We start from the raw sequence: 14,305 nt of genomic DNA, 5'->3' as shown, positions 1-14,305 counted from the left end.
TTCATGGCTTCACTTTCTCTGCAGCTGTGCCATTACATTTGGGCTCCTTGACTCTAAAATTCTGTGGCGTCTATACGAGGAACTAGCACAACAGTCTTTAGCGTTGGAATTGCATTTGCCCCCATCTATCCAAGGAGGCAATACTTACTATGTCAGTACTGAAGTAATTGAGAGTTCTTGGAAGGCTCTTTAGCACTCTGCCTTACCTGTTATACTACTTAAATTTTACATGGTCCTACCTAGACTTGGTATGTTGCCAGAGTAACAGATGTTCCAGTAACTGCTGTTTATTTTACTTAGTAATGGTTGTTCATAGATTTTAGAGCATCACCTATATGAGATGCTGTGTACTTTAGAATTTATATTATTATTGCCATTATGTGTTGCTAGCATCATTGTCATTGTAAGTTTCAGTATCTACAGCCTCCAATAACCGATCCAACACGTAAAAAATCAAGTCCTTCAGATTTAATTTATATTTGCATGCCATTACAAGGTGAACCTCACCAGTATCGGTACACTGGCATCCTACCTGTTTTTTCCCATATTTCCCAGTTGGAATGCATATGCAGCTCACAAGGAGTATCAGTGGCACGCTGTAGGAAATGTCATCATATACCTCATGCTTTTCTGTTCTTATATCTTAATTACTAAATAAACTGGTGTTTGTAAGGAAAATAATACAAAAAATGGAGAAGAGAAGACTTGAATTGTGCTTGTTACACTTTGAATGTATTTTCTTGGAAAATAAAGCTTTTTTTGTCATATTCTGAGGTCAAAAAGTGAAATTTGTAGAAGAATAATATGCTTCACACTCTGAATCTCTTGATAAGTAACATACCAGTAAATAGTCAAGGACCTATTAAGAAGTTAATTAATTATATGGGAACTAATAAGGAGGAACACAAGGCATATCAAGTGGGAAGGTGAGTGCAGTCCTCTTCTGTCAGACTCTGGTCTCTGCCAGTAGTCTGGTGCACTCCTCAAAATTGGAACAGACATTAAAAAAGAAATCTTAAAGCTTTGAGATATTTAAAGCAAAAAACCCCACCCTTAAAACTCAGCCAAAACAACAGTTAACAAGTACTTTGGGTCAGAAGAGGGAAAAGGTCCAGTAAGCAGTTTAGGTAACACTTCCAAGTGTAATCAAAGTAGAAAAATGAAATAACTAATTTTGTTTCCACCATTTAGGTCAATGACTGTGAGATACAGAAAAAATACATGCATTCTCCATAGGGAGTTGGAGAAATGGTATTTTATTTTGCCATGAGGCTCTTGCAATGTGTTAAAAGTTATGTCAGCATAGTTGGATGTAGTGATCTAGTGAGGTAGTCAAAGATCTTCAGTAAAATCAATTTGTCACAGGATTCTGTAGTAGTAGCTACTATGAGTGTTTAAGTACATATATGTGTGTAATACACATGCAGGAGTGTATGTATATCCATACAGTTTGCTATAATGTCTGGGTTCACAATTTACACTACAGCTTTGCTTTTCCTCTGTTATGGCAGGTCACAGTTTGGTCCCTCGTGGTGGTTTCTTCAGGCAATTATATAGTAGTTGCCAGATTTAGACAATTGTAAAATGACCAAGAACTGGTGCACAATGGTAATATGAATAAGAATAACCGTATTGTTATGTAATAATAACAACCGTATAGCCATAACATAAAAACAGTTATGTTTTTTTTTTCAGATTTTAACCTGTAGTATGCAATTTGACAAATAAACTGATACAATGCAGTGTTGATATTTCCTTTCTAAACTTAGCGTTTCTGCTTGCTTACAGCTGGGTTTTAATTCCTGTAAGAACAGGGCTAAGAATACTGTGGGATGGATTCTGACTATGCAGCTTTAATTGCAATGTCAGTAATATTCCCCTAGGAAAGGAGAGCGTAGTGCTACCGATGCATCAGTACTTGCAAGAATAAAGCATTTGAAAATATTTAGTCCTGCTTGTAGAGCAGTCCTTCCTACTCCAGGGAAGGCTAAGGCCTGAGAAAGCTCCAGTCCTGCATTTTCATTGCAGGTTTTAATTTCTCATGTCAGCTCATGATGTCCATATACACAAAGTTCTGAGTAGGTCCCTGCGTGTCCAGATATGGCTGTCAGTACTGATTATGGCAGTCGTCTTTGTCTTTCCTGTTTCGTATCATCTGGGGGTTAGGAAGCTATCAGCTCTTCATTTCTGGAAATTGGTTTTGCCTCATGTTAAGCCATATATTGTTATGTTAGTAAGCACCATGTAAATGAATAGATAATAAACACTGTGCTGAGACTGTTTTTTTTCATATTGCCAAAATGGTCCCAGCCAAGCACTGTTAGTCATTACTTTTTCCATCTTTACCTTTTGAAGGCTGATTTCCTGTAAAACTTTTCCATTTCCACTACAGGTTTTTATTGTTTGGCATATTTTGTTCATATATTCAACATACATTAACATGTTTACATAAGAATAGGTCCTTGCTGATAATCAACAAGCTACCAGATATAAAACATAAATGAAAACCAGGGTATTGGAGTATTTTTTTGCCCCTGAGTACTCCTTCTGAGTTTCTCTGACTTTATTCCACCACTCAGTGCATGTTGGGGTAGCATCTTGCTTCTGCAACCCAAGAGCATCTGGCCGGGTTCGACCTGGTCCTTGTCACAGGCACTCTGGAGCAAATGAGAAGGATCTCTGTAGACACTTAATTTCCTTGTCTCTCATGCTCTACCAATGGATATATTCCTCCTGATCATTCCCTCTTGGTCAAAAGCAAAAGCAAGGCTGGCTTCTGAATTTGAGACTCTCATGTGGTGGAATAAAGAACTAGATTCTGATTCCTGTGCATGTTTTTGTGTGTGTTGTAGGAAACACTCTTTTAATAGATCAGAAATATTGAATATAGTCACATAATTTCTGAGATTATTCTCTTGATATTGAAATAGAAATGCAAGACTGTTAATTTGCTTGCTCTAGAAAAGTTCAATTCAGTGTAATAAATGTTTCCTCTTTAATTATCAGAATTAGTACTTTCAAGAAGACAGCAATTTAGGCTCATCGAATTTCAAAATGGATAACATTTTTGGGGGGTAGGTTTATTAAAGCAGATGGTGTCTGGGGAGGGACAAAAGATCTGAAGATCAGGTTTGCTTCAGATAAGCACCTAATTGTTCAGAGGCATTGCTGGAATTTAACAAAGTAATTGCATAATAGGTAAAAATCTTTGAGACCATATGCTTTTACTAGGATTACCACTTCCTAGATAATATTTTTTAAACAGTCAGAAGGGCGGGTGTGCATGAAACATGTAACTTTTCATTTCAGAGCATCCAGAGCAATTATATTCTTCAACTTCAGAGGGAGCATCCAGTGCTGAATAGAGACATAAACTGTCTTTTTAAAAAATTACCATAACTGGCTCTCATGTCCTTAGCAGGGATGTCATGTTTAGGGAAACCATGATTCCCTCAGGACTGGTTCCTCATTTACTACTTGAAAAAATTATATGTCTCAAGGGAGCTTCTAAAGGCATCTACAACTCTCTTTTTCCTTCTAGTCTCATTTGTTTTGGTATTATGAATCCTACAACTCCCTAATGTACCATGTGAGGTTGCTGAAGTACATGCTCTTGCTGCAGCTGAGATGTGAAGGAAGGGATGCTTGTTTAGGGATTACTACTGCCCCTTCCTCAGATGTTCCAGCCATTTCAATGCAGGCTTTACATCCAGATTTTCTTGTTTATCTGGCAGTTCATTATTTAAGGTCAGCCTGTCAAAATAGGTTACATATTCTTTGGGAAACATGGTCACATCCTTGAGACACCACAAATATGTTTAATACAAAAAGATTGGCTTGATAAAAGAAACATGATAAACTTGCATCCCCCAAAATACTTTTCTGCTGTTCCATGTAGATTTCTGAGCACATCAGTATGCAATGACAAACCTCATGGTAATAAATGCCTGGAAAAGGCATAGAGAGACACCAGCAAAGCAGTGAAAATGATTGCTGATGATTTGTTCTAACTACTTGACCTTGTGACATCTCCCCCAGATATATGACCAAGATGGGACACTGCAGCACTTTATTGATGGCGGAGAACCCAGTAAGTCAAGCTGGATGAGGTATATCCGATGTGCAAGGCACTGTGGGGAACAGAATTTAACAGTGGTTCAGTACAGGTAAAGTATGTTTTGATTTACTCAGTGCAACAAAATGAAAATATTTTTAGTGAAAAGTCAGACTGTAAGTGTCACCAGTACTGTTGCCGTTGATAGCAAGGACAGTAGCAGGGCGTCTGTGAACGTGCTCATCACTCGGGGCAGTAGAAGAGCTACAGAGTGTAGTAAGGATGGGTTTAGCTTTGGTTGTCTTGAGCTGAGGCCATCGTGGTAAGCATGCCAGACCCAGAGCTCCAGGGAACAAGTGCGGCCCTTTGTCACCTCTGAGACCACCACACTGCGCTGAGCCCTTTGCCTGTTTTTGAACGGTCTGATCAGAAGCGAGCCAGCGCGAGCAATCTTCTGCCCTTAACAAAGATGCATGAGCTAGAGGAAGGGGAAAAATGGCAGGAGAGGAGTTTTGAACCCAAAGGCTTTCAGAGAGCCAGTCATGGGACACGTATACGCCTCTGTGGTGAGTGCACCTGCTAGCCCACATTGCTTGTGCTTATGCCTCTTAAGTCACTGGCTAGGGAAGGTCAAAATGTGAAGAAAAATGTAAAGAAATTGCGGTGCACTTTACTTTGTACTCGCAAACAGATCCAGAAAACCCAGACAATGCATTACATAAATACATGATCTCAGCTATAAACAAACCTCTTGCCTCAGAATCAGAAGCAACTGCTTGGCCTTATTAAACCTGGTAGGAAGCACATCAAAGAATGCCCCGGGCTTGCCAGTCGCAATGAGCAGTCCCGATTTTCACTAGTTGCTTTAGAGAATGGGGTTTCTTTTCTTTCGGAAGAATCTTAAACTTATTTAAAGTACCTTTAAAATTAAAAATAAAACATACAAAAGCAAGCTAAAATGAAATATATATAAAGTTTGACTATCCCATAGGGTTCCAATTTAACAATGGTAAAATTGTTCAATTGCATTTTCAGCTTTTTTATTCTCTGGCCAGTTGACTAAATAATGCCACAGTTAAAAAAATAACAATCCTATTTATACATTACAAATCTTTTATTATACCCTTAAATATCTGATATCTATAACCAAAATCCCATTGGATTTTAAATAAACACACTGGATAATGAATAAAGATTGCTGTGATGAAAGAGTATTTTTGTAGGTACCTTGTGAACTATTTCTCAGTGTGGTGGTGTGTCTGCGCACATATATACATAAAAATAAGAAAAAAAAATACGCCTACATATATAGAGATGACAAACCTAAATGAAAAGTGAGCATGAGAAAGTCATTACACATCTGTCAATATTAAGTGGATTTTACAACTCTCCTTTCATGATGGAGTTTTTACTTAGAGTTCCCTCTGTTGATCTGTTTTCGATTACTTCAGATCTTTATAAAATGAACTACAAAAACACAATTTAAAAAACTGGCATCCATCACCAGTGACTGCATCCAAGTGTAAGAAAATAGAAAAGTTGGACACTGAAAAACCGGCCTAATTTTTATTGTACATGGACGTCCTCCTCACAGAAAGTCAGCTGGTTTAAATTCGTTCTGTTATGATTTGTAATATCTAAATGGAATTTTCTTCAAAGTGCTCTTGATTGATTGACCCTTAGCTGAACGTTTTGTTTTTATTTTGAGGCTGACAATAATGTTTGTTGGCATGTGTTCTGCTTCAACTGCGTTGGGACGCCATGAAGCTATCTTTATGAGTCATCCAACCACAATACTAAATACATGTCAGCAAAGGAAATATTATCCGAAAAGGGAAAAATCCCTTTGATGTACTTCAGCATGCAGAGATTTCTGCGAGTTTTGGAAGCTCTGCACGCTTGTAAGGGACGGTGTACGCTTACACTTTTTTTTCCCTGCCTACTCCAAGCCTCACAGACCACCCATTGCTCAAAAACAGTTCTGCTCTTTCAGCGGCAAAGTGTGTCATTTGGTTTTAGCACATTCATTTGCTGGGCTGCTGTGTTTATGTTAAGGGAAGCCAAACTGAGAGATGAAATGTTACAAGGGTGAAGTACAAAGTAGACTCAATTTTTCTCAAGTTAGGAGATGCTGGTAATTTATAGCGTGGCTCCTATTTTCATTTTTATGTAACAGTGGAAAGAATTAACAAAATACGCGGCTCTGGGAAGAAAGAGAGGGAGAAGAGGAGGGAAGGAGAGGGGGAGACACAAAGGGGAGAGTTTTTGTCAGATATTCATAGAAGGGTAGGAAAACCATTCTGCTTAGCTAGCAGTGCCCTCCTGAGACAGGGTGGCAGTAAGTGAGGAAAATAACAAGATAAATGAAATTTTTGCAGCTGCTAGTAAAATATTGAGAATCTGCACTTTTTTATTGATCTTTATGATCCTGTTGCCAAGAGCCACTTTGCGGTGACAAAATATGTTGACAAGTGCATATCTCACTGCCATGAAAAATGTGGTAAAAGATTCTCCTTATGTCTGCAGTGTTATACAAGGAACAAATTGCATTGCTACAGCCAATTCTTTATAGAAAGTCTAAATTTAAGGCCTACCAACCCTAAACACTTTTATCTTGAACTTCAGGCTAACGTTTGCAGCAATTCTTCACTCAGAAAGCCAGTTGAGGCCTAACATTTTTTTTTTTTTTGGTCTATAGATGTTTTTCTGCCTTACATAAGCTGTTATAAAAAATGGTCATTTCTTGGTACTTTGACTGTATCATTTTGGTATGTAATCCTTCAGCGAGAGTGGAGTGTTCTTCTTTTGTATATTGAATTTCTATCCGTCTCACAGGAGTGTGTATTACTGTTCCACATGAAGCCTGAAGGAAAAGCCACTACAAAGCGATAACATTTTTATTTTATCTTGTGCCCGATTCTAATCTTACACGGTTTTTGCCTACATGTAAATCTGTTAACTGCACAAGTATGACTCTGAAGCTATTTACACCAGTGCAAGATCAGGATAAGGGTCTTAGTTTTAGGTTAGAGACTAAGATTTTTCCTTTTTTTCCCCCCTCAGCTCCCAGTTCAGTGGTCTGGGAATATCCAGAGTCTTTTCCCACAGAGTGATGTGATAAGATATCACATTTGCAGTAACACTAATTTATATTTAGTGAATTATTGTCGATGTTACCCTCATGTTCCATACAGGGGAAGATCTTATGGTCGTATGTTCAGATTAACCTCATTTTTTTTGCTTCCCTAAGCCAAAGTCTATTTTTCTCAACAATCAAAGATCTCTCTTTTTGATGGTGTACTGCTGTAATGAAAGGCCATGTCACGCTACTTCAAACCTCTTCCTAAAAGAACCTATTCAGATGAAAGAACTGTTCTCTATTTACACCTAAAATGTGTTAACTTTAGCTTAGATGACAAATGCAAAGCTGTTTAAACGGCTGAACTTACTGAACTGTGTGCACCACTCTGATGCTTGCACTGTGTGAGCAAAATGTAGCATTTCTAAAATCACTTTTAAAGAGACATTGCAAGAAAAGGTATGTCTTTTCATAAAATCTTGGTTCTTGTAAAACCTTAGTGTTTAAAATATGCTATGTACAAAAGTTCCCATAAGCTCTTTTTTACTCTGTGCTACAGGAACAAAGTCCTTCCCTAATGATAGGTCTGGCTTTAAAATATTCAGGAAGTTACTCATTTAGTTATCTTTAGGAATGCTTCCAAAACAATGAATTTCTACTCTAATACTGTGTGTGATAAAAGGAGAATGCTCTGTTCCTAAATCAGGTATTTTTTTTTGTTTTTCTTTTGATTAGGTCAAATATATTCTACCGGGCTTGTATAGATATCCCCAGGGGCACCGAGCTGTTGGTGTGGTACAATGACAGCTACACATCTTTCTTTGGAATCCCTCTCCAGTGCATTGCACAAGATGAAAATTGTAAGTTCTTCCTTGCATTTCTACCTGTGTAAGCCAGAATTCCTGTTGCATACCTAGTCAGCTATATTCCTAGAGTATTTAAAGACATATTCAATTAAAATATTTTAAATAGATATTTATGGTAAGCTTGATGTGTACAAAAAAAACCCCCTGAAGCTGATATACTTAAGCTGTTTATGGTTACCTAAATAAATGGAGGTGCTTGGAAGTGTGCAGGTATGTGCAATTAAATAGTAGATTTCCTGCCATAGCAGACCCACACAGCTTGGTAGTGCGTAGAATCACTCTTCCTTACAAATGTTTCGTTCCTAGTCTATTCTTAACCAATTTGCTTGGCCCTCTCCATTGCTATCAGACCTATCACAAGACACTGTCTTGCCAAAACAGTAATGCTTTGCAGGTCCACGAGGCCTCTGTTAGTGATTCTTCATTCTATTACCACTGAGTACGTCGAGAAAGGCTTTGTCCGATTGTAGTCCTGAGCTCCTTGTGGTTGAAAGGTAAAAGCCAGCTTCTTTAAATACATACTGAGTGTAAGTAGCCTGAAATGACAATGAACCTCCATTGCATCCTGGCCATCCCCATTTCCATCCACTCTTCTCCCCCTTCTCAATATTTATTTTTATTTTGCTAGGATTCATCACAAAATTAAGCATGGAATTTAAAACACAGATCCAGTGCAATCTAGTGCTGGATGTCTTTGTCTGTAATGGGAATGGCTGATCCAAACAACAGTTTCACTGTTTGTGTGTGGAACTTGATTAGAGCTTGCATCAAAGACCTCTCTTCCATTGTGACAGCTATGTGTATCTACGTGGTGGAAGAAACCAGTAATGGATGCCTGATTGACTTTGGTCTAAAGTAACCCTGTGGCTGCCCATGCTTAATCAATTACATATAAGATGAATTTTTTTGGTGAAGTACTTCAATACTTAAATAGCAATGCTAGGATGAATTCCTGTTTCGTAGCAACTTAAATACTGAACCATGCAGCAATAAAACAGCAAGATAGCAGGGATTAAACTGTCAAAAATAAACATCCCTTTTCATGTTGAGTTTTCAAATCTGTTGGGCTTGAGAAAAGTTTAAAAGAAATTTAATTACCGGCAGTAATGTTTGCTGATAAAACTCATGCTCTGCACTGTACAATATAGAAATATTATTTTTTCTTTCATGAGCTGAAGCTTACAAAACCTTTATGTGAAAAGCAAAGCATTATGGCTAAAATCTCTAAATATTGTCACTTGCTATTTTGCTGTGAGAGAAACCAGAGGTTCGTCCACAGAGAGACTGACATGAGTAGATGAAATTAACCTCTGAGCATGAATCCAGCTGCAGACTGGTATATGACTAAAGTGCCGCGTAAGCCCTCAGAGCAGACTTTCTGCTTATCTTCTGCACAGGGGTATTTTCACTCAGTACAAACTCTACCTATATTCCTTAGGTCTTTAATATCCTGATATTAGTGTGTCTGTGGACTTTTATGAATAGGATTAAAAAAAAAAAAGTAATCTGCTTCTTGTGTGAGAAGGTTGGGGCAAAACAAAAGTATGAAAATTGCCCCTTTTACTGAAGAGCCATATAAGATCTATTATGTGTCTGGTGGATGTAACTCTACTTAGAAATCAGGTCCTCAGATACTCCAGGAAATAATAACCTAGGAAGGGCCTCAACTTAAGTAAATTAAATAGTGTGTAATGTTATAGTATTGGAGTCATTATGATTGATGGAAGATATTAGAACATAAGTCTGTGAAGTAACTGGCATTATTTAAGGTATTACCAAAACATTAGTTTGTATTACATTTTCATTGTGTATGAAATAATGTTGGATGATTACAGCTCACAACTGAAATTTAATTCTCATATTTGCTTTTAGAAATCTGTCATCATGATTTACCTAAAGACAGTTGCAGTTTCTAATCACCTGTTGAGTAGGTGCTATATACCTATGTGTGGATATATATATATAAACACTCTGTGACAGTAACTAAATGTGTGAACATATGTAGACATAGACATATGCATAAAACATATTTATTTTAAAAATGTCCATTAAGTATTATCTCATGAAGTTGAGCATGCCAAAATTAGAAAGCATGAGAAGGTACTGGGCCTGGGTGGCCTAAATTGTGTTTCTTTTTGCATTGTAGTACAATCTTTCATTAGCCAAATCCATTTTTCCATAGGACCCTTGCTTCGTTCACTGCATGATCTAGGTGGTACTCAAGGAGTCAGGCAGCCGTTTAACTTTCTTCTGTATGTTTGACCTCCTGCCTTCCTTATCATGCAACATCCAAATTCAGCACTGAATCACTTCTTTGTGAGAATAGTGTATGACATTTGTTACTAAAACATCTGAGTGCCTCATAATCCATAGTTAATTGATGGTCATAAGACTTTCATGGGACTAGAAAGAATTTTTGTTCCTATTTTGTAGGTGGGAAATTGATGCACAAAGATATCGCTGCCTATACTTTGCATTGTCTTGTGGTGATTTAACAGCTATTAGCCCAAGTCATATGAGTCATGGTGACATCACTGACTTTGTACTGTATGGGCTGTGTGACTATTTGTGAGATGTAAGAGTATAATATCCTTAGTGGCTGCCCTTTAAGAGGGTAAGGGAACTATTGCTGCAGTGGATATTTAAGACCTGTTGTATCTCAAGGAGTGTCTGAGCATGGATTTTTTTTCCCCATGCTCTCAAAATTCATGCTTGTCTCTGATACAGCAATTGGACATGCTGACTGCAACATGTAGAGTCAGGGTATCACAAGTGCAGCAGCATTTTCTTTCAGATGACAGTCCCATTATGCCATAAATGTATATCACAGTCAAGCTCCTCTGAGTCCTTTCAGTCTCAGACACCCCTTTGCATGAGTTTTCATTTCAGTGTCACAGAATCAGCATCATCCATTCAGATCACTGTCGCATTCAAGCCCACTTTTTTGTGCATTGTTAAAATAAAGTTGCTTAATTCTAGTGTCAAGAAAATGGATGTTGGTATTTTTTTGGTGTCTCCCAACACTGTATTAGTTTTAAAAAGGCATAAAAAGGATCTTATTCACTTTTCTTGTTTTCTCCCAGTGAATGTCCCTTCGACTGTAATGGAGGCCATGTCCAGACAAGACACCCTACAGCCATTTAATAAAAGTAGCAAACTATCCCCTGCCACTCCACAGCGATCCATAGTATTTCCACAGACTCCGTGTAGCAGAAATTTTTCTCTCCTGGATAAGTCTGGGTCCATCGAGTCAGGATTTAACCAGATCAGTGTCAAAAACCAACGAGTTCTTGCAAGCCCAACTTCAACAAGCCAACTAAATTCTGAGTTCAGTGACTGGCATCTTTGGAAATGTGGGCAATGCTTTAAGACTTTCACCCAGCGGATCCTCTTACAGATGCATGTGTGTACGCAGAACCCTGACAGGTAAAGCCCAGGCTCTCTTTATTTCTGTATCTACTGATAGCCAGATCCACTGCTTTCTTCTTTTATCAAGCTGTTATCGTTTCCAAACCCAAACCATTATTAGGAGGAGCCTGTACGACATAATTCATCTGCAGCTGTGTGAAGTAAGCCGATAAAAACATTGCTTGACTTCACTATTTATAAAAACATTTGGTGCCTAAATGTGCAGATAAAAGGAAATAGCTAAGGATATAATCTTGTTTTTGGAATGGTTTGGTACATCTGATGGAGGCAACAAAACAGAAGGAAAATTTATGAATATCATAGGTGGAAAAATGAGGTCAAGATAATTAAAAGTCTCTCTGTCTTCCAAAGATAATCTAACTTGCTGCTCAGTGGCTGTCACAGTCATTTCAGGGTTCACCTATAGTGTGCAATGTGTATGAACTTAATTAAGTACTAAGAGGTAATGAATTGGAATTTTTTGCTTAGTACTATTTTTCTTCAGAGCATGCAAACCCATAAATCGTGCAAAGCTGTCAAAAGGAAATACCTACTCCACTAGTGATGTGGAGGAAAACAGATGCCACTTATTCAATAAACTAATATCCACACAGAAGAAAAATGTTGACTAGATACCTCAGAGTCAAAGTTGGTTTGAAAGTTTGTCAATACAGAATTTTATGGCCGTGAACTGAGGATGAAATTTAGCTGAACAAGTGAATTAAAATTTCAGGTACTCTGACCGGTGGCACAGTAAATATAATGGAACCATTATTTATGAATCAAAGCTGGTTTATTTGACAATTTTGATAGCTGGCAGGACAAAAGACAAAAATCAAATTAATTCAATAAAAAAGGCTTGTCCATCTTTTGTCTCTTCTTCATCTGTGAAGAAGGTTTGAGCAGAACAGCTGAATCCCTGGAAGGTTGTTCTAAAAGCAGCATTTAAGTGTGAAACACATTTAACCAAAACACTACCAAAAAATAATCAACAGTGAGTCTGTGTGTATGTTTGTAGACATGTCTATGTCTCATTGTGTACGTGGTTATCTACGTGTACGCATATGCTTGTGTGATTCTGTGGGTGTGAAGATATTGGAGCATAAATACATTTTTCCAGGAAGAAATGTCAAGCATGCTAGGGGCAAACTAGATTCCATGCAATTCTTCATAGAATGTAAGGAGTTGATAATATTGTGAATGCAAACGAGCCCTTTAAACGTTTTCTGAATTTTATTCTGGCCTTAGCAGAAACAAACATCATGCTAAAGAAGCTGCAGGACACAACTGCCAATTTAAGTGCCACAATGTAGAATAGAGGTCCCAAAAGTTCCGCTTTCCTAATTTTCACGGACTCTTATGTTTCCAGTATTAGAGCATCCTAAAGATACTGTAAAGCATAAAATGCTCTGTCAAGGACTCTAAAGGATTTATGTTGTGAGGCTGTCCAAATACTTTTTCAGTGATTCATCCAAGCAGGTGTGATGCCTAGATTTCATCCTTTCCTTCACTTGAACCTGTGTCTTCCTTTTTGAAGAACCAAGCTGCAGATAATACTTAATGCAAGAAGAGATTTCCCTAATGGGGTTGTTCTGCACCCTAAGGGATGGTTAGATGATCATTTTGCTGGAGAGAAAAAGTTAGGATAACCGTATCCTACAATTACATCTGTCATCTTGGAGGCGAGAGATTTGATTTTTTAATTTTTATTTATTTTTATTTATTTCCTCCTAAGTATCTTGTTTAAAATATTGCCTGAAACACAGGCTGGATTTTAAGTCTTCCCCCCTCAGAAGTGAACACCCTCATCTGTAGGCTACTGGTTCATGACACCTTACTGTTTTGTCACTCCTGTGCCTACCTAATTTGTCCATGCAGAACAGCTTCAACAAGAAAGTGTAGAGCTCTTTTTTTAGCTCAGAATACCCTACAGCATAGTAGGAAAATTATTTAGATCAGAAGACAAGTTGAATCCCCTAGGAGCAAAGAGACCAAAGGGTGATTAGAGAAAGGACTCAGCAGATTTGGGGAGGATTGGGTTGGAGAGGAGGTAAGTAAAGACTCTGAGTTGGAAGTGTTGAATCCCAGAAGCTTTCATGAAGATTCAAAATATAATGCCTTTTTCTCAATATTGACCCTGGATAATTTAGCTGGTTTCCTCTTTAGCTTGTTGGGTTTTGCAAATCCTGTTCTTAAGAAACTTTTCCTCTGGTGTTACATAGAGAGCATAAAACCTAAATGAGGTTGCAGTATACACTTAGGATCAATCTGTTGCATAAATACTAGGTACTGCAGTGCTCTGTTCTGTGACACCTGTGTTCCCTCTGTATTGAAAAATGGCTTACATCTCTATGTTTTCATTAAATAAATAGTGCAGACTCCTTGTGAAGGCCAGTTTTGTAATACCTTCTTTGTTCCCGCGGGGTGTGCCATCAACATAACTGCTGTAAAAGCATTTCCCAGTAAGTCTTCTTTAGAGCGTTACGCGGGACGTCAGTCACATGAATCCGTTTAAGCTCACTGCAATTCATTCAGTGTTTAAAATTACCAGAATAACAGTTACTGCAGCTCATAAGTGCCCTTGGATCTGGGTTCTCATACCCTTGGTTAGAAATCATTATAGGTTGAGCTTACATCACAGGCAGCTCTTTGTATTTTAGCAGGTACAGGATCAGCTATTTAGTGGTATAGCGGCTGGAAAAGAGCTCTCTTTGGTTTCCCGAAATATTTTTTTTTTTGAAAAATTCCTAAAGTGTTGTACAAAATTTCCTGGAGACAAGGGTATGATTTGTGAAAGAATACCTGCTTGCCAGCCTGAAGTACTGAGGGCACCTCTCCGGTGTGTATTTCCTCAGCGGTATCTGCCGCACCGCTCCAGCTGATAAACAGCTCCCCATT

General features: G+C 38.0%; 1 protein-coding gene across 1 annotated transcript in view; it reads left to right on the top strand.

Annotated features, from left to right (window-relative positions):
- Positions 1-4,038: 4,038 nt before the first annotated feature.
- LOC104624542 (putative histone-lysine N-methyltransferase PRDM6) overlaps positions 4,039-14,305 on the top strand; it is a gene marked incomplete at its 5' end in the record, with an annotated part of 23,705 nt that continues 13,438 nt past the window's right edge. Inside the window, 3 exons of the mRNA XM_010291938.1 lie at positions 4,039-4,166; positions 7,869-7,993; positions 11,083-11,425. Of these exons, the coding sequence (XP_010290240.1) occupies positions 4,039-4,166; positions 7,869-7,993; positions 11,083-11,425 (596 nt within the window). The remainder of the gene's footprint in view (positions 4,167-7,868; positions 7,994-11,082; positions 11,426-14,305) is intronic.

This window comes from Phaethon lepturus, unplaced genomic scaffold (assembly GCF_000687285.1).
Source record: "Phaethon lepturus isolate BGI_N335 unplaced genomic scaffold, ASM68728v1 scaffold36057, whole genome shotgun sequence".
Lineage (NCBI taxonomy): Eukaryota > Metazoa > Chordata > Aves > Phaethontiformes > Phaethontidae > Phaethon > Phaethon lepturus.
The sequence above is the reverse complement of the archived record's forward strand: the minus strand, read 5'-3'. Positions and strand labels throughout refer to the sequence as shown.